Source organism: Salmo salar, chromosome ssa24 (assembly GCF_905237065.1).
Source record: "Salmo salar chromosome ssa24, Ssal_v3.1, whole genome shotgun sequence".
NCBI classification, from domain to species: Eukaryota; Metazoa; Chordata; class Actinopteri; order Salmoniformes; family Salmonidae; genus Salmo; species Salmo salar.
The window spans coordinates 41959537-41979226 of NC_059465.1; the positions used below are offsets into that span (position 1 = coordinate 41959537).

The 19690-nt window shown below is 43.5% G+C and overlaps 2 protein-coding genes across 4 annotated transcripts in view; one reads left to right on the forward strand and one right to left on the reverse strand.

The window, feature by feature from the left end:
* Window positions 1-19690, forward strand: part of LOC106585872 (C-X-C motif chemokine 13) — a 34250-nt gene that overhangs the window by 3671 nt on the left and 10889 nt on the right. The gene's annotated exons all lie outside the window — the stretch shown is intronic.
* LOC106607869 (trichohyalin) lies at window positions 371-13816 on the reverse strand. Of its 3 annotated transcripts, XM_045707032.1 has the most exons (13): window positions 13643-13815; window positions 12438-12464; window positions 7339-7671; window positions 6909-6914; window positions 6297-6302; window positions 5037-5042; window positions 4337-4342; window positions 3760-3834; window positions 2913-3485; window positions 2662-2730; window positions 2461-2535; window positions 1927-2004; window positions 371-1833 (listed from the first exon to the last, which is right to left on the reverse strand). In XM_045707032.1, the coding sequence occupies exons 2-13, from the start codon at window positions 12457-12459 to the stop codon at window positions 1220-1222; spliced, it is 1863 nt and encodes a 620-aa protein (XP_045562988.1). In that variant the 5' UTR covers window positions 12460-12464; window positions 13643-13815; the 3' UTR covers window positions 371-1219. The 3 variants fall into 3 exon arrangements, with proteins under 3 accessions (XP_045562988.1, XP_045562989.1, XP_045562990.1); XM_045707033.1 differs by lacking the exon at window positions 1927-2004 and having other exon boundaries at window positions 13643-13816; XM_045707034.1 differs by lacking the exons at window positions 2461-2535; window positions 2662-2730 and having other exon boundaries at window positions 13643-13816.

A 19690-nucleotide genomic window follows, 5' to 3' on the forward strand; every position in this document is an offset into this window, starting at 1 on the left:
TGTAACTCAATATTAGGAAGGTGTTCTTAATGTTTTGTGCACTCAGTGTATATTTAAAGTTTCAACATGAAACATACAATATGATTGATTAAGAACAGGAAGTAGTGTGTGGTAAATACAGTATGGTTCTCTCTGTTCAATAGTAGACCTCCTCAAACACTGAGTAAAAGTCTCACTCAGATCTTTAGAGTTCTCAGGATCTGACTCCTCCCCGCTGACCTCCTGACCCCCACAACCCTCTCCATTCTAAAAGGCTGCAGTGCAAAGGTCAATAATCTACGTTGGTTTGGAATTCTGTCTCATCAAGATCTTTACAGACCTCCCTCCCCTCCTTCTCTAGACACTGTAGACTGGACCAGACATTATTCTGACCTGTTTCCCCCATGACCACCATGATCCATGGTCACTCACCACGGTACAGTGGACAGTAGACCTGGTCTGGTTCTACACATAGACGGTGATGGTGAATCATATCAGATTGTGGAGAAGCCAACTTGATGAGTTTCTCCTGACCCAGCCCAACATCCCTATCAGTGCCCTCTGACCTCTCCCCTCTCGTTCCAGTCTCTTCTGCAACACTGAGTGAGCTTCCCTGACCTCTTTCAAGTTCTGTCTTAGTCTCTCCATTTCTCCATCCTTCTCCTCCATATGTCTATTCTTCTCCTTCATCTGTCTATCCTTCTCCTTCATCTGTCTATTCTTCTCCTCCATCTGTCTGCTGAACTCTCTCTGCATCTTTGTCTGTGAGATCATCACGTTCCTCTGTAACTCAGGTAGGACTATCTTCATCAGGTTTCTCTCTGCTTCAACTCTGGCCTCTCCTTCATAGTTCTCCATCTCCTGTCTGTGTCTCTCCTCCATCTCCCTCCTCTCATTCTCTCTCTTCTCTCTAAATCTCTCCAGCTTTCTCTCCATCTCCTCCCTCCTATCAGACTCCCTCTTCAGCTCCCTCTCCAGCTCTCTTTTCTTCTCCTCATCCCTCTCTTCTTTCACCTGTCTCTCCAGTTCACTGGTTCTTTCACTGAGTGTTCTGATATCTCCCTCATGTTCCTGGATCACTCCCTCTATCTTTATCAGAGAGTCCTGCAACTCCTTCTCAAGTCTCTCTCTCAAGTCTCTCTCGTCCCTCTGTTTCCTCTCTCCTCTCTCTCTCTGGATCTTTCCCTCCATCTCTCTAACCTGGTCCTCTGCCTCCTGGTAGGTCTGACTGCTGTAGAATCTATCTCTGTTTCCTGCCACCATCTCCTCTACCTGCTCCAGCAGCTCTGATACCTGAGTGCCATGGGCCCCTGTCCTTAATGTTGAGGACGTGGTACCTGCTCCCACTTTTCTCTACAAGCTGCTGGAGGTCCTGACTTCCTGCTTGGAGAAACTCCTCAATGCTCTGCTCTTTCAGGCCATCATCATGGGTGAATAGAATCACAGTGTGTCCCCAAAAACCCTCCCCAAACATCTCCTCTATTCTCTCCAGCACCCCTCTCTCCTCCCCCTTAGAGGGCTCCACTGGTATGACCAGGAGGAAGGCGTGGGGTCCCGGGGCAGACAGACGGACACAGAGCCCCACATCCTGTCTCATCTCCTCCAGAGAGAGTCCAGGACAGAACCAGTCTGGAGTGTCCACCAGCACCAGCCGTCTCCCACACACGTCCCCCCCTCTCCTCTTACTCCTCTGGGTCACTGCAGAGGGGCTGGCCTGGGCCCCAAATTCTTCTCTGCCCAGGATGGTGTTTCCTGCTGCACTCCTCCCAGCCCCAGTCCTCCCCAGCAGCACCAGTCTCAGCTCAGACACACTGGGAGACACTGGGGAGTCTGGACTGCTGCTCTCTCCTCCCACTGCAACACAACACACAGCACTGATCAACACACTGACTCTCTGGAGGATGTACAACAGTGTCAAATATAATATAATCTACATCCATAACTCACTAAGTGGAGGAATTAACTCCATGCTGTTTCTCCTCCTCAGTGGAAGTGTGGGGTCTGTATCTGAGGTCTCTCCTCCCACTGTAACACAACATAGAGAACTGGTCAACATACTGACTCATCAGAGACACATTTAAAACATAGAATAAACAAACTACAAATACATTACACATCATAGTGAAATATAGATTATTGGAGACAATAAAGAACATCAAGATTGATGACAGTTTGAGACAACATGTATAACTCACTAAGTGAAGGATGGTCAAATCAAATATAATGGTCCAATATAGACTAGAAACAGTAGGAGACAACAGGACAACATTGATAACTCACTAAGTGAAGGATGGTCCACTATAGACTAGAAACAGTAGGAGACAACAGGACAATATTGATAACTCACTAAGTGGAGGATGGTCCACTATAGACTAGAAACAGTAGGAGACAACAGGACAATATTGATAACTCACTAAGTGGAGGATGGTCCACTATAGACTAGAAACAGTAGGAGACAACAGGACAATATTGATAACTCACTGTATGGAGGAAGCTCCTTGCTGTCTCTCCTCCTGACTGGGAGTATGGAACCTGTATCTGACGTCTCTCCATGTTCTAAAATAATAGAACAACCATTTAGAATGGGAACATTTACCTCAGTGACACATGAAGACACATAGACCTACTGAAGGGGAGTTCTGGGTTTCTATTGAAATGTTAAGTATCACATATCTCACTCACCAGTCATCTGGGCTGAGATCTCTCTTCTCAGTCTCTCTACCTCAGTCTTCACATCACATATCTGTTGAGCTGAAATAACAAAGGACTAGGATCTGAATTCTGTGTTTTAGACTTTAGACAGAAATATGATGCAGAGGGAAAGTATGAAGTGATGGACAACAATATTCACAACTCAGTGGAGAGTCTACAATAACCTGAGAATTGAGGAAAGTACAGAAGACTAAATGTATTAATGGTGTGAATAATCTTACCCAGTTCAGCATTTTCATTGTTGACATCCTCCACCTGTTTGTCTCTTTCCTTTAACTGCTTCTCTCTCTCCTCTAGTAGGTTATATTTCTCTTCTACTTCCTGCCTCCTCTCTTTTAGTTCCTTTTCTTTTCCCTCCAGTACTTTGTCTCTCTCTTCCAGCTGTTTGTCTCTCTCTTCCAGCTGTTTGTCTCTCTCTTCCAGCTGTTTGTCTCTCTCTTCCAGTAGTCTGTCCTTCTCTCCCAGTCTGTGGTTGCTGTCCTCTAGTTGAAGGTCTTTGTCCTGCAGTAGGACTCTGAAGTTCTCTACTTGGCTGTTCTTGTCCTGCAGGTTCTTTCTCAGTATCTCTAGTTGAATGTCTCTGTCCTTTAGTTGCTTGTCTTTCTCTTCCAGTTGGTTTTCTTTCTCTTCTAATAGTTTCTCCCTCTGTCCCATTATCTGGTTCTTCTCCTCCAGGAGTCTCTCTTTCTCTCTCACTTCCTGGGTCATATCATCCAGTTGGGTGTCTTTCTCCTCTAGTTGTTTCATCATCTCCTGTCTTAATATCTCTTTTAATTCTTTTTCCATCTTCAACTCTGAGAGACAGCAATTAACATATTTAGTTGGTTGTTTGAATAAGTAATATATTAATTAATTCAATAGTATGCCTAGAAAGACATTATCATTTGATGGAGGTGGTACAATAATTTGTAATTATTTCCTACAGTCAACAGTTATCTGAGCTGAACCAATCATCAACTGGTCTATTGACTATTTGATACATTACAAATGAATTAGTCTGAAAAACTGAATGACATCACTCATGTTCCCTGATTCAACCCTCTCTCCTCCAGACTCTCTCATACTTACCAAGCTCACCAGCTGATGCCTCCCTCTTCAGCTTGTCCTCCTGGGTCTCATGTAGTAAATACTGTGATACTGATCCTATGGTGTAAAACAGAGAGGTGAGTTCTGTGTGGTAGATCACTATATACAGAACAAACAGGACCAATCACATTTCTCCTGTCACTCAAGCCTCCTTCATGTAGGGACTGTGGGCACCAATGAGATCTGGTTAACTTCATAAATAATGTTGTTTTGTTATTGGCCTATCTCTGATCAAATTATTATTTTCATTGTTAGTGATAACCAGCATTGGGCTCTATGGCAGATACAGGATATTGTGTCAGGAGGCAGGGTTCTATGGAATATACATTCAGTAGAATTTGAAGAACATCTATACATCTTAATCCAACCTACCTTGAGAACATTTGGGGAGAGTATTGATAAATGTAAAGAAACTGATTTAATTTGTAGCCTTGAAGAAGACACACTGCTGTTCACAAGGCCTGTAGTTTTTATAGTATCAGATTAACACTCTGGTCTGTTCTTTGTCTTGTGTTATTGGTTGTCAATAAACAAAACAGACAAATAAGTAATTACTCACCAAATACTGATCATCCATTATCCAAGATGGAGAGTCATGAATAATGATCATGTAAAACAGAATGTATTAGTTATTATTGTTCATTGAATTTCTGTCTCATTACATAATTTAATGAAATACCATACATCATATTGATATGACTGTTCATCACATTCATTACTAATGTACATCTAGGGAAAGGGATGTAAGCAGTGCTACTATTGGAACAGTCTAAACATCACAGAATGCTTCATACTAGGACATTAAACTGAATTAAAGCTGATTCCATGTTCATTTTGGAGTGTGAAATGTTGAGCACCATAGTAGATATATTGTGAGAGGACTATGTGAAATGTAGACCTCTATAGCAGATATATTGTGAGAGGACTATGTGAAATGTTGACCTCTATGGCAGATATATTGTGGGAGGACTATGTGAATTGTTGACCTCTACGGCAGATATATTGTGGGAGATCTATGATTTGAAAATTCTGGATAATTTGAAGAACATCTATACATCTTAATCCAACCTACCTTGAGAACATTTGGGGAGAGTATTGATAAATGTAAAGAAACTGATTTAATTTGTAGCCTTGAAGAAGACACACTGCTGTTCACAAGGCCTGTAGTTTTTATAGTATCAGATTAACACTCTGGTCTGTTCTTTGTCTTGTGTTATTGGTTGTCAATAAACAAAACAGACAAATAAGTAATTACTCACCCCATCCTGATCATCCATTATCCAAGATGGAGAGTCATGAATAATGATCATGTAAAACAGAATGCATTAGTTGTTATTGTTCATTGAATTTCTGTCTCATTACATAATTTAATGAAATACCATACATCATATTGGAATGACTGTTCATCACATTCATTACTAATGTACATCTAGGGAAAGGGATGTAAGCAGCACTACTATGTGAGCAGTCTGAGAATGACTGAATGCTTCATAATAAGACATCAAGCTAAATTCAAGATGATTCTATTTTAATTTTAACGTGTGAAATGTTGAGCTATATGGCAGAAATATTGTAGGAGGACTATGTGAAATGTTGAGCTATATGGCAGATATATTGTAGGAGGACTATGTGAAATGTTGACCTCTATGGCAGATATATTGTGGGAGGACTATGTGAAATGTTGACCTCTATGGCAGATATATTGTGGGAGGACTATGTGAAATATTAACCTCTATAGCAGATATATTGTGGGAGGACTATGTGAAATGTTGACCTCTATGGCAGATATATTGTAGGAGGACTATGTGAAATGTTGACCTCTTTGGCAGATATATTGTGGGAGGACTATGTGAAATGTTGATCTCTATGGCAGATATATTGTGGGAGGACTATGTGAAATGTTGACCTCTATGGGAGATATATATGTGAAATGTTGAGCTCTATGGCAGATATATTGTAGGAGGACTATGTGAAATGTTGACCTCTATGGCAGATATATTGTGGGAGGACTATGTGAAATGTTGATCTCTATGGCAGATATATTGTAGGAGGATTATGTGAAATGTTGACCTCTATGGCAGATATACTGTAGGAGGACTATGTGAAATGTTGACCTCTATGGCAGATATATTGTGGGAGGACTATGTGAAATGTTGACCTCTATGGCAGATATATTGTGGGAGGACTATGTGAAATGTTGACCTCTATGGCAGATATATTGTGGGAGGACTATGTGAATTGTTGACCTCTACGGCAGATATATTGTGGGAGATCTATGATTTGAAAATTCTGGATAATTTGAAGAACATCTATACATCTTAATCCAACCTACCTTGAGAACATTTGGGGAGAGTATTGATAAATGTAAAGAAACTGATTTAATTTGTAGCCTTGAAGAAGACACACTGCTGTTCACAAGGCCTGTAGTTTTTATAGTATCAGATTAACACTCTGGTCTGTTCTTTGTCTTGTGTTATTGGTTGTCAATAAACAAAACAGACAAATAATTAATTACTCACCCCGTACTGATCATCCATTATCCAAGATGGAGAGTCATGAATAATGATCATGTAAAACAGAATACATTAGTTAGTATTGTTCATTGAATTTCTGTCTCATTACATAATTTAATGAAATACCATACATCATATTGATATGACTGTTCATCACATTCATTACTAATGTACATCTAGGGAAAGGGATGTAAGCAGTGCTACTATTGGAACAGTCTGAGAATGACTGAATGCTTCATAATAAGACATCAAGCTAAATTCAAGATGATTCTATTTTAATTTTAACGTGTGAAATGTTGAGCTATATGGCAGAAATATTGTAGGAGGACTATGTGAAATGTTGACCTCTATGGCATATATTTTGTGGGAAGGCTATGATTTGAAAATTCTGGATAATTTGAAGAACATCTATACATCTTAATCCAACCTACCTTGAGAACATTTGGGGAGAGTATTGATAAATGTAAAGAAACTGATTTAATTTGTAGCCTTGAAGAAGACACACTGCTGTTCACAAGGCCTGTAGTTTTTATAGTATCAGATTAACACTCTGGTCTGTTCTTTGTCTTGTGTTATTGGTTGTCAATAAACAAAACAGACAAATAAGTAATTACTCACCAAATACTGATCATCCATTATCCAAGATGGAGAGTCATGAATAATGATCATGTAAAACAGAATGTATTAGTTATTATCATTACCTTCAAATCACCATCTGTCACATGATCCTCTCAAATACCATAGTGATGTGATATACATCAGAGGGGTATGAGTGTTCATCACATTCATTACTAATGACAATCAAGGGACGTGACAGTAATGTTGGAATGGTTCTAATGCTTTAGGACAAGCTCAAAGCTCAGAGTGATGGTAATATGCATTGTAACTAGTTGATATTCAGAATGAATCTAGTCTATTCATCTGTAACTCCTACTATGAACTCCTACCTACATGAGAAAGTAGAAGTGTTCTGTACAGGGAAAGAGACTGGTTGTTATTGCTGTTGTTTAGGTGTTTAGAAACATTACTGGAGTTATAGAACACTTACCTCCTCTATCCCATAAACCCACTGCAGCCTCCTCCTTCTGTTCTCCATGGATGACCTGACATATGTAGACTCCTCTATCTGACCTCCTGTAGTCTCTCAGCCTCAGAGACACGTTGCCTCTCTCCAGCTCCTGGGTGATCAGACTCACTCTGCCCTCATAGCCACTCCTCTCTGTCACCTGGCCATTCTGATACAGGTAAATACACTCTGTCCCTTTAAACCACCTGATCGTCGTGGCAACAGCACTGGTGTCAGGTGAGAGGTGACAGGGGAGGGTGACCTCTTCACCAACATCAGCCTTCACCTTGTCTCCTGAGGTGAGTTTAAACTGAGCTGTTCAGAAAGAGAGAACATTTCATGTTTAATGACATCATCTGTGTCAGGAACACAAATACTCTCAGTACATTTATAAACACAGCTGATTGAAAAACTACAATAGACATACAACAACCAGGACCATGTCAATTCTAAAATACAACACACACAATCCCAGACAGACATATTCATTTGAAGGAAAGTATTTATGTCATAGAAGAATGTGATGCTACAAATCTAGAATGATATTATCCCATTTGTTCCCACATCTTTCCCAGACATGCCACTATGCAAATCTTATGCCACTAGTAAGCCTAACATGTCATCCATTTTGATTATTTATTTATTTATTTAAAAGTATGTTTTATTCTTGGTCACAATTGTGACAGAGTGCTCTGCCTATAATAACATGAACAGATATTTACCCCTATTCCTCAACCTCAATATCTATATACCTCAGCCCACTTACCCACACACCTAAACTCAATGACCCACACACCCCAGCCCTGTTACCCCCATGCCCTAACCCTAACACCCACATGCCAATACCCTCAAATCTATACAATCAAGTACAGATACAGGCATATCCTGGCCCTAAATGACCTGTGTGTTACTCAAGACCCCAGTTCCTTTGCCAATACACCTCATCCCTGTTACTTTCCTATCTCAGCCCTGTTACCCACTTTCCTTAGGCCTGTATTCCCCAAGTCACCAACAGTAACCTATATCCAGCTATTCGCTGCACACCCCAACCCTGTTATCAGCATGTTTTAGTCCTGTGACATCTGACCTCTATACACTAATAATTTCATAGATAAACTAATATTACAGTGGTGTAACACATGTTCCCCAGCCCCAATCTCTTTTTTCTACCACAAACGTACCACTTCATAGCACTTAAGAGCATTGGGCCAGTAACCCCTGAGCCAACTAGGAAAACATTAGTTGATCTGTCCTTGAGCAAGGAACTTAATCCTAATCGCTCTGGATATATATTTTATTTATTTAAGGAGTCAAGTCAGTTAAGAACCAATTCTTAATTAGAATGACAGCCTACCACGGACGACGCTGACTTGTTCAGGGGAAGAACAACAGACTTTTACCTTATCAGCTCGGGGATTCAGCAACCTTTCAGTTACTGGCCCAACACTCTAACCACTAGGCTACCTCCCACCTCTACACTCTAACCACTAGGCTACCTGCCACCTCTACACTCTAACCACTAGGCTACCAGCCACCTCTACACTCTAACCACTAGGCTACCTGTCACCTCTACACTCTAACCACTAGGCTACCTGCCACCTATACACTCTAACCACTAGGCTACCTGCCACCTCTACATTCTAACCACTAGGCTACCTGCCACCTCTACACTCTAACCACTAGGCTACCTGCCTCCTCTACACACTAACCACTAGGCTACCTGCCACCTATACACTCTAACCACTAGGCTACCTGCCTCCCCTACACTCTAACCACTAGGCTACCTGCCACCTCTACACTCTAACCACTAGGCTACCTGCCACCTCTACACTCTAACCACTAGGCTGCCTGCCACCTCTACACTCTAACCACTAGGCTACTTGCCACCTCTACACTCTAAACACTAGGCTACCTGCCACCTCTACACTCTAACCACTAGGCTACCAGCCACCTCTACACTCTTACCACTAGGCTACCTGCCACCTCTACACTCTAACCACTAGGCTACCTGCCACCTCTACACTCTAACCACTAGGCTACCTGCCACCTCTACACTCTAACCACTAGGCTACCTGTCACCTCTACACTCTAATCACTAGGCTACCTGCCACCTCTACACTCTAACCACTAGGCTACCTGCCACCTCTACACTCTAACCACTAGGCTACCTGCCACCTCTACACTCTAACCACTAGGCTACCTGCCACCTCTACACTCTAACCACTAAGCTACCTGCCACCTCTACACTCTAACCACTAGGCTACCTGCCACCTCTACACTCTAACCACTAAGCTACCTGCCACCACTACACTCTAACCACTAGGCTACCTGCCTCCCCTACACTCTAACCACTAGGCTACCAGCCACCTCTACACTCTAACCACTAGGCTACCTGCCACCTCTACACTCTAACCACTAGGCTACCTGCCACCTCTACACTCTAACCACTAGGCTACCTGCCACCTCTACACTCTAACCACTAGGCTACCTGCCACCTTTACAATCTAACCACTAGGCTACCTGCCACCTCTACACTCTAACCACTAGGCTACCTGCCACCTTTACAATCTAACCACTAGGCTACCTGCCACCTCTACACTCTAACCACTAGGCTACCTGCCACCTATACACTCTAACCACTAGGCTACCAGCCACCTCTACACTCTAACCACTAAGCTACCTGCCACCTCTACACTCTAACCACTAGGCTACCTGCCACCTCTACACTCTAACCACTAGGCTACCTGCCACCTTTACAATCTAACCACTAGGCTACCTGCCACCTCTACACTCTAACCACTAGGCTACCTGCCACCTCTACACTCTAACCACTAGGCTACCTGTCACCTCTACACCCTAACCACTAGGTTACCTGCCACCTCTACACTCTAACCACAAGGCTACCAGCCACCTCTACACTCTAACCACAAGGCTACCAGCCACCTCTACACTCTAACCACTAGGCTACCTGCCTCCTCTACACTCTAACCACTAGGCTACCTGCCACCTCTACACTCTAACCACCAGGCTACCTGCCACCTCTACACTCTAACCACTAGGTTACCTGTCACCTATACACTCTAAGCACTAGGCTACCTGCCACCTATACACTCTAACCACTAGGCTACCTGCCACCTCTACACTCTAACCACTAGGCTACCTGCAACCTCTACACTCTAACCACTAGGCTACCTGCCACCTCTACACTCTAACCACTAGGCTACCTGCCACCTCTACAATCTAACAACTAGGCTACCTGCCTCCTCTACACTCTAACCACTAAGCTACCTGCCACCTCTACACTCTAACCACTAGGCTACCTGCAACCTCTACACTCTAACCACTAGGCTACCTGCCACCTCTTCACTCTAACAACTAGGCTACCTGCCACCTCTACACTCTAACCACTAGGTTACCTGTCACCTATACACTCTAACCACTAGGCTACCTGCCACCTCTACACTCTAACAACTAGGCTACCTGCCACCTCTACACTCTAACCACTAGGCTACCTGCCACCTCTACACTCTAACCACTAGGCTACCTGCCACCTCTACACTCTAACCACTAGGCTACCTGCCACCTCTACACTCTAACCACTAGGCTACCAGCCACCTCTACACTCTAACCACTAAGCTACCTGCCACCTCTACACTCTAACCACTAGGCTACCTGCCACCTCTACACTCTAACCACTAGGCTACCAGCCACCACTACACTCTAACCACTAGGCTACCTGCCACCTCTACACTCTAACCACTAGGCTACCTGCCACCTTTACAATCTAACCACTAAGCTACCAGCCACCTTTACACTCTAACCACTAGGCTACCTGCCACCTCTACACTCTAACCACCAGGCTACCTGCCACCTCTACACTCTAACCACTAGGCTACCTGCCACCTCTACACTCTAACCACTAGGCTACCTGTCACCTCTACACTCTAACCACAAGGCTACCAGCCACCTCTACACTCTAACCACAAGGCTACCAGCCACCTCTACACTCTAACCACTAGGCTACCTGCCACCTCTACACTCTAACCACTAGGCTACCTGCCACCTCTACACTCTAACCACTAGGCTACCTGCCACCTCTACACTCTAACCACTAGGCTACCTGCCACCTCTACACTCTAACCACTAGGTTACCTGTCACCTATACACTCTAAGCACTAGGCTACCTGCCACCTATACACTCTAACCACTAGGCTACCTGCCACTTCTACACTCTAACCACTAGGCTACCTGCAACTTCTACACTCTAACCACTAGGCTACCTGCCACCTCTTCACTCTAACAACTAGGCTACCTGCCACCTCTGCACTCTAACCACTAGGCTACCTGCCACCTCTACACTCTAACCACTAGGCTACCTGCCACCTCTACACTCTAACCACTAGGCTACCTGCCACCTCTACACTCTAACCACTAGGCTACCTGCCACCTATACACTCTAACCACTAGGCTACCAGCCACCTCTACACTCTAACCACTAGGCTACCTGCCACCTCTACACTCTAACCACTAGGCTACCTGCCACCTCTACACTCTAACCACTAGGCTACCTGCCACCTCTACACTCTAACCACTAGGCTACCTGCCACCTCTACACTCTAACCACTAGGCTACCTGCCACCTCTACACTCTAACCACTAGGCTACCTGCCACCTCTACACTCTAACCACTAGGCTACCAGACACCTCTACACTCTAACCACTAGGCTACCTGCCACCTCTACACTCTAACCACTAGGCTACCTGCCTCCCCTACACTCTAACCACTAGGCTGCCTGCCACCTCTACACTCTAACCACTAGGCTACCTGCCACCTCTACACTCTAACCACTAGGCTACCTGCCACCTCTACACTCTAACCACTAGGCTACCTGCCACCTCTACACTCTAACCACTAGGCTACCTGCCGCCCCTCATGTTACAATCACATTTCATCCAGACACACATTTACACATAAAGAGAAATTAAACCACAAACACATTTCATTTTCAATAGTTGGTTTAGTTCTGTTCTCCCAGATACATGAAAGAAAAGTTCATCATTAATTATAGCATGTTGACTTACTATGAACTCTGGACTCTGCCATTTTAACTGCAATAAAAAGAGAAAACATTCATATTTACATCATTACCATTCATCAAATTCTCTCTTTTGCTCAATCACACAGATACAAACATCACTTCCTCTTTCTCCAGTCCTCATTGTTTTAAAACAGGACTGTTGTGTCTAGTTTGGAAAGTAAAATATACTGAGATCTCCTTTTAAATATGTCCACAGTTTCAGACCTCCTCAGGTTCTCTGGCAGGCTATTCCAGAGGCTGGGGGCATAATAACTAAAGGCTGTCTCTCCATGTCTCTTGGTCCTAGGCTTCAGGATAGTTAAGAGGCCAGTTCCAGAGGACCTGAGGGACATACTGGGTACATAACTTAAAAGCATGTCTGACATGTATTGAGGTGCACTATGGAACGCCATTTGGGTCTTTGCGTGTTAAAAAGATACACGTCAAATAACATTATTTGAAAGTATTAAATTATTATGTGACGTGGAGTCATATTCAGGTCCTGATTGGTCAAGAAGCTTATTTCTTTTTGACAGGCAATGACCCAAACGGCGTTCCGTAGAACAGGGCGTGTCGTTTCCAACGTGAAGAATTGAGTCATAGTGGGCGGAACCAGCAAGGAGGTGGGCAGGGCCAGGCACGAGCTACCGAGATCCTATTGGTGCGTTCTAGCGTCATCTGCATATGACCGTTAGTGAAGTGCGCATGTGTATTAACTCAATTCTCCTTCTAAACAGGTGATTTTGAAAAACCTTTGCAAAAAGGGTGAAGTCTACAAAACGTAGTCCGCTCTGTTCATAACAGATTCTAGTTTTGGGAACAAAATAACGGTATTGCGATAAATAGTTTAATCGATGAGAAAATGTGCAGAATGTCGGCCAGAATCCGTGTCGTTCCATCTTGTTCCTCTGACTAACATATCTGGTAGTGAGTGGAAACGCCAAGCGGAGGTTTCACATTATACATCCAGTGAAATGTCTGTCTCATTCATTGTTCTATTTGTGGCACAATTCACTTCTTCTTCTATGATATCATGGTGGTCGTATTGATAACCTTACCAATAAAAGCTATGAAGTCAACTTTATTCATTATCAAAGTGTCCTTTGACGCTGCACATTAATGAGACCAGATTTCTGAACAGGCTTCTAAACAATGACAAGGCTGTTGTGTCTAGTTTGGAAAGTGAAATATACTGAGATCTCCTCTTACCTTTACTGGTCTTCACGTCCTCCACTTTACATTCAAAATAGTTGATTTAAATCCATAACCACTCTAATAGTGACTATATGTGCATATCTACACGTTTTTACAGAACAATCTACACCTCAGGCCTAAACTGCGACACAACTTTCACTTTCACCTTTGCACAGGTATTTGGAGTAAACTCCTCCCCCCAGCCTCTCTGGTTATTAGAAAACCCAGTCACAAAGTCTAAATTGTCTATAGGACTATCGTAAAATGTTATGGAAACAAAAATGTACATTTCTGATCTTAATTTAGGTTTAATGTTAGGAATAAGGTTAGCAGTGTGTAGAATAGGGTTTAAATCAGAAGACCGATCCAGCCAGCAGATGGTAGTGATGTTCTTTAATTATAGTCATATTATCCTGAGCTGTAAAGATTTAACAGTGCCGATCAATATTAGCTTCTCTTATCTCTTTGGACCCATTCACATGAGTAAATGAGTGAAATTGCTTCCATGACAAATAGTCTCAATGCTTTTCCATCCCCTCCTAACAAAATAAATGTAGCTGACTGGTGGTCATTTACTGTCTGAGAAGAGAGTATCATTACCACCTGCTGGTCAATGTTGGGAACTGCAGTGAATTTACAAATCAGAAAGTCAGACGTGATTTAGGGGGCTGTTGTGGTGGGCAGTCCGGCTCTTTTCGGCTCCCAAACGGCTCTTTAAAAAATATATGTTTTGTATTTTTTCAAGTCAAACAGTTTGCGATAGTGCGATAGTAAACACTACCCCCTTAGGATTGTTCAGCATGTCAACAACCACTTCAACAGTAACATCTGTTACTGCACAATAACCTTCAACCTGGCATTTCTGCTTTCCACAAACCCGAGTCGTATTGATAACATTACCAATAAAAGCTAAGAAGTCAACTTTATTCATTATCAAAGTGTCCTTTGACGCTACACATTCATGAGCACCGGATTTCTGAACAGGCTTCTAAACCCTGACAGGACCAGCTGAAACACCGGCCCCGGACCTCCTGAGTGGCGCAGTGGTCTAAGGCACTACATCACAGTGTTCTAAGGCACTACATCACAGTGGTCTAAGGCACTACATCACAGTGGTCTAAGACACTACATCACAGTGGTCTAAGACACTACATCACAGTGGTCTAAGGCACTACATCACAGTGTTCTAAGGTACTACATCACAGTGGCCTAAGACACTACATCACAGTGTTCTAAGACACTACATCACAGTGTTCTAAGGCACTACATCACAGTGGTCTAAGGCACTACATCACAGTGTTCTAAGGCACTACATCACAGTGGTCTAAGGCACTACATCACAGTGGTCTAAGGTACTACATCACAGTGGTCTAAGACACTACATCACAGTGTTCTAAGACACTACATCACAGTGGTCTAAGGCACTACATCACAGTGGTCTAAGACACTACATCACAGTGGTCTAAGGCACTACATCACAGTGGTCTAAGGCCCTACATCACAGTGGTCTAAGGCACTACATCACAGTGGTCTAAGGCACTACATCACAGTGGTCTAAGGCACTACATCACAGTGGTCTAAGGCACTACATCACAGTGTTCTAAGGCACTACATCACAGTGTTCTAAGGCACTACATCACAGTGGTGTGAGGCACTACATCACAGTGTTCTAAGGCACTACATCACAGTGGTCTAAGGCACTACATCACAGTGGTCTAAGACACTACATCACAGTGGTCTAAGGCACTACATCACAGTGGTCTAAGGCACTACATCACAGTGGTCTAAGGCACTACATCACAGTGGTCTAAGACACTACATCACAGTGGTCTAAGGCACTACATCACAGTGGTCTAAGGCACTACATCACAGTGGTCTAAGACACTACATCACAGTGTTCTAAGGCACTACATCACAGTGGTCTGAAGCACTACATCACAGTGGTCTAAGACACTACATCACAGTGTTCTAAGGCACTACATCACAGTGGTCTAAGGCACTACATCACAGTGGTCTAAGGTACTACATCACAGTGTTTTAAGGCACTACATCACAGTGGTCTAAGGCACTACATCACAGTGGTCTAAGACACTACATCACAGTGGTCTAAGGCACTACATCACAGTGGTCTAAGGTACTACATCACAGTGTTCTAAGGCACTACATCACAGTGGTGTGAGGCACTACATCACAGTGGTCTAAGACACTACATCACAGTGGTCTAAGGTACTACATCACAGTGTTCTAAGGCACTACATCACAGTGTTCTAAGGCACTACATCACAGTGTTCTAAGGCACTACATCACAGTGTTGTGCCACTAGAGATTCTGGGTTCAAGTCCAAGCTCTGTCCAGGTTAGTGGCGGGTTTAGCCAGCAGGGATTTCCTTGTCCCATCGCGCGCTAGTGACTCCTGTGGCGGGACAGGGCACAGTGCATGCTGACACGGTTGCCAGATGTACGGTGTTTCCTCCGACACATTTGTGCGGCTGGCTTCCGGGTTAAGAGGGCATTGTGTCAAGAAGCTTGGCGGCTTGGTTGGGTTGTGTTTCGGAGGATGCACGGCTCTCGACCTTCACCTCTCCTGAGTCCGTACGGGAGTTGCAGCGATGAGACAAGACTGTACCAATTTCACACCACGAAATTGGGGAGATATTTTTTTTTAAAGTAACACCAGCCTGACTGTAGGTTGACTTACTACAGGAGCAGCCATGGAAGCTCCATCAGTCTGACAGTAGGTTCATTTACTACAGGAGCAGCCATGGAAGCTCCATCAGTCTGACAGTAGGTTCATTTACTACAGGAGCAGCCATGGAAGCTCCATCAGTCTGACAGTAGGTTAATTTACTACAGGAGCAGCCATGGAAGCTCCATCAGTCTGACTGTAGGTTCAGTTACTACAGGAGCAGCCATGGAAGCTCCATCAGTCTGACAGAAGGTTAATTTACTACAGGAGCAGCCATGGAAGCTCCATCAGTCTGACAGTAGGTTAATTTACTACAGGAGCAGCCATGGAAGCTCCATCAGTCTGACAGTAGGTTCATTTACTACAGGAGCAGCCATGGAAGCTCCATCAGTCTGACTGTAGGTTCATTTACTACAGGAGCAGCCATGGAAGCTCCATCAGTCTGACAGTAGGTTCATTTACTACAGGAGCAGCCATGGAAGCTCCATCAATCTGACAGTAGGTTCATTTACTACAGGAGCAGCCATGGAAGCTCCATCAGTCCACACTGCAATCCACACCGCAGATCAGCCTCACCATCACTAATACCACACCACAGATCAGCCTCACCATCACTAATACCACACCACAGATCAGCCTCACCATCACTAATACCACACCACAGATCAGCCTCACCATCACTAATACCACACCACAGATCAGCCTCACCATCACTAATACCACACCACAGATCAGCCTCACCATCACTAATACCACACCACAGATCAGCCTCACCATCACTAATACCACAGCACAGATCAGCCTCACCATCACTAATACCACACCACAGATCAGCCTCACCATCACTAATACCACACCACAGATCAGCCTCACCATCACTAATACCACACCACAGATCAGCCTCACCATCACTAATACCACACCACAGATCAGCCTCACCATCACTAATACCACAGCACAGATCAGCCTCACCATCATTAATACCACACCACAGATCAGCCTCACCATCACTAATACCACACCACAGATCAGCCTCACCATCACTAATACCACACCACAGATCAGCCTCACCATCACTAATACCACACCACAGATCAGCCTCACCATCACTAATACCACACCACAGATCAGCCTCACCATCACTAATACCACACCACAGATCAGCCTCACCATCACTAATACCACACCACAGATCAGCCTCACCATCACTAATACCACACCACAGATCAGCCTCACCATCACTAATACCACACCACAAAATGCACTTCAGTTTGGTTTCAAAGTCATACTGATGGTCACAACAACAAAAAAAGGCATTTGCTCAACTCATCAAACATGACAGAGGCAGTGCCCAGGATAGTGATATTAGTAGGTTAACTGAAAAGGCCTGCTGCATCTGGTCTGCAGCCATTCAACACACACATCATTTCTACTCTGAACTTCCTCTTGTCATTATGGGCGGCCTAGAGGTTAAGACTGTTGGGCCAGTGAGTGTAAAGGTCTCTGGTTCGAATCCCGAGCAGACTAGATGAAAAATCTTTCGATATGCCATTGAGCAAAGCACTTAACCCTAATCTGCTCCTGTAAGTCCCTCTGGATAAAAATGTCTGCTAAATGACTAAGCTGTAACTATATAGGCCTAACAAACCAGGCAGAAGCATGCCAACGTATAAATGTCAAAGTGCGGTGAACTTGTTGGTTCTGGTATGTCTAACTTGTCACACCTAGCTATCTTCAGATGAACACACTAACTGTATGTCGCTCTGGATAAGAGCGTCTGCTAACAGTCCTTTAGTGTGGGAGCCGGCAGCAGGAAACCGTATGAAACAGATGAGGTTAGGTTCACACTCATCATTTCCAATGGAAACTACTGGGACCAACATGCATGATAGTTACAGTATGAGCTGCAATAGTTTCCACTGAATGAAACAGTGTGATTCTCACAGTTAGTGTTATAATGTCTATATAACAGTTAGTGTTATAATGTCTATATAACAGTTAGTGTTATAATGTCTATATAACAGTTAGTGTTATAATGTCTATATAACAGTTAGTGTTATAATGTATATATAACAGTTAGTGTTATAATGTCTATATAACAGTTAGTGTTATAATGTATATATAACAGTTAGTGTTATGATGTCTATATAACAGTTAGTGTTATAATGTCTATATAACAGTTAGTGTTATAATGTCTATATAACAGTTAGTGTTATAATGTCTATATAACAGTTAGTGTTATGATGTCTATATAACAGTTAGTGTTATAATGTCTATATAACAGTTAGTGTTATAATGTCTATATAACAGTTAGTGTTATAATGTCTATATAACAGTTAGTGTTATAATGTCTATATAACAGTTAGTGTTATAATGTCTATATAACAGTTAGTGTTATAATGTCTATATAACAGTTAGTACTCAGACTTGATTGAACTAATCAACTGCTCATCAACCCTTTGATTTGAATCAGGTTTGTGAGTGCTCCCCTTTGGGTCTCCAGAACCAGGATTGGGAGACACTGGTCTTAACACCCAGAGGTCTGTTCATTCAGAACAAAACCGTAGCAAACAGTTTGTAACGGAAACCATTAACTTTGATTTCCACTGACCCACCATGCTCATCATACTAATACACCCCAGGTTTCCACTGACCCACCATGCTCATCATACTAATACACCCCAGGTTTCCACTGACCCACCATGCTCATCATACTAATACACCCCAGGTTTCCACTGACCCACCATGCTCATCATACTAATACACCCCAGGTTACCACTGACCCACCATGCTCATCATACTAATACACCCCAGGTTACCACTGACCCACCATGCTCATCATACTAATACACCCCAGGTTTCCACTGACCCACCATGCTCATCATACTAATACACCCCAGGTTTCCACTGACCCACCATGCTCATCATACTAATACACCCCAGGTTACCACTGACCCACCATGCTCATCATACTAATACACCCCAGGTTTCCACTGACCCACCATGCTCATCATACTAATACACCCCAGGTTACCACTGACCCACCATGCTCATCATACTAATACACCCCAGGTTTCCACTGACCCACCATGCTCATCATACTAATACACCCCAGGTTACCACTGACCCACCATGCTCATCATACTAATACACCCCAGGTTTCCACTGACCCACCATGCTCATCATACTAATACACCCCAGGTTTCCACTGACCCACCATGCTCATCATACTAATACACCCCAGGTTTCCACTGACCCACCATGCTCATCATACTAATACACCCCAGGTTTCCACTGACCCACCATGCTCATCATACTAATACACCCCAGGTTTCCACTGACCCACCATGCTCATCATACTCAGATCATAGAAGGTGG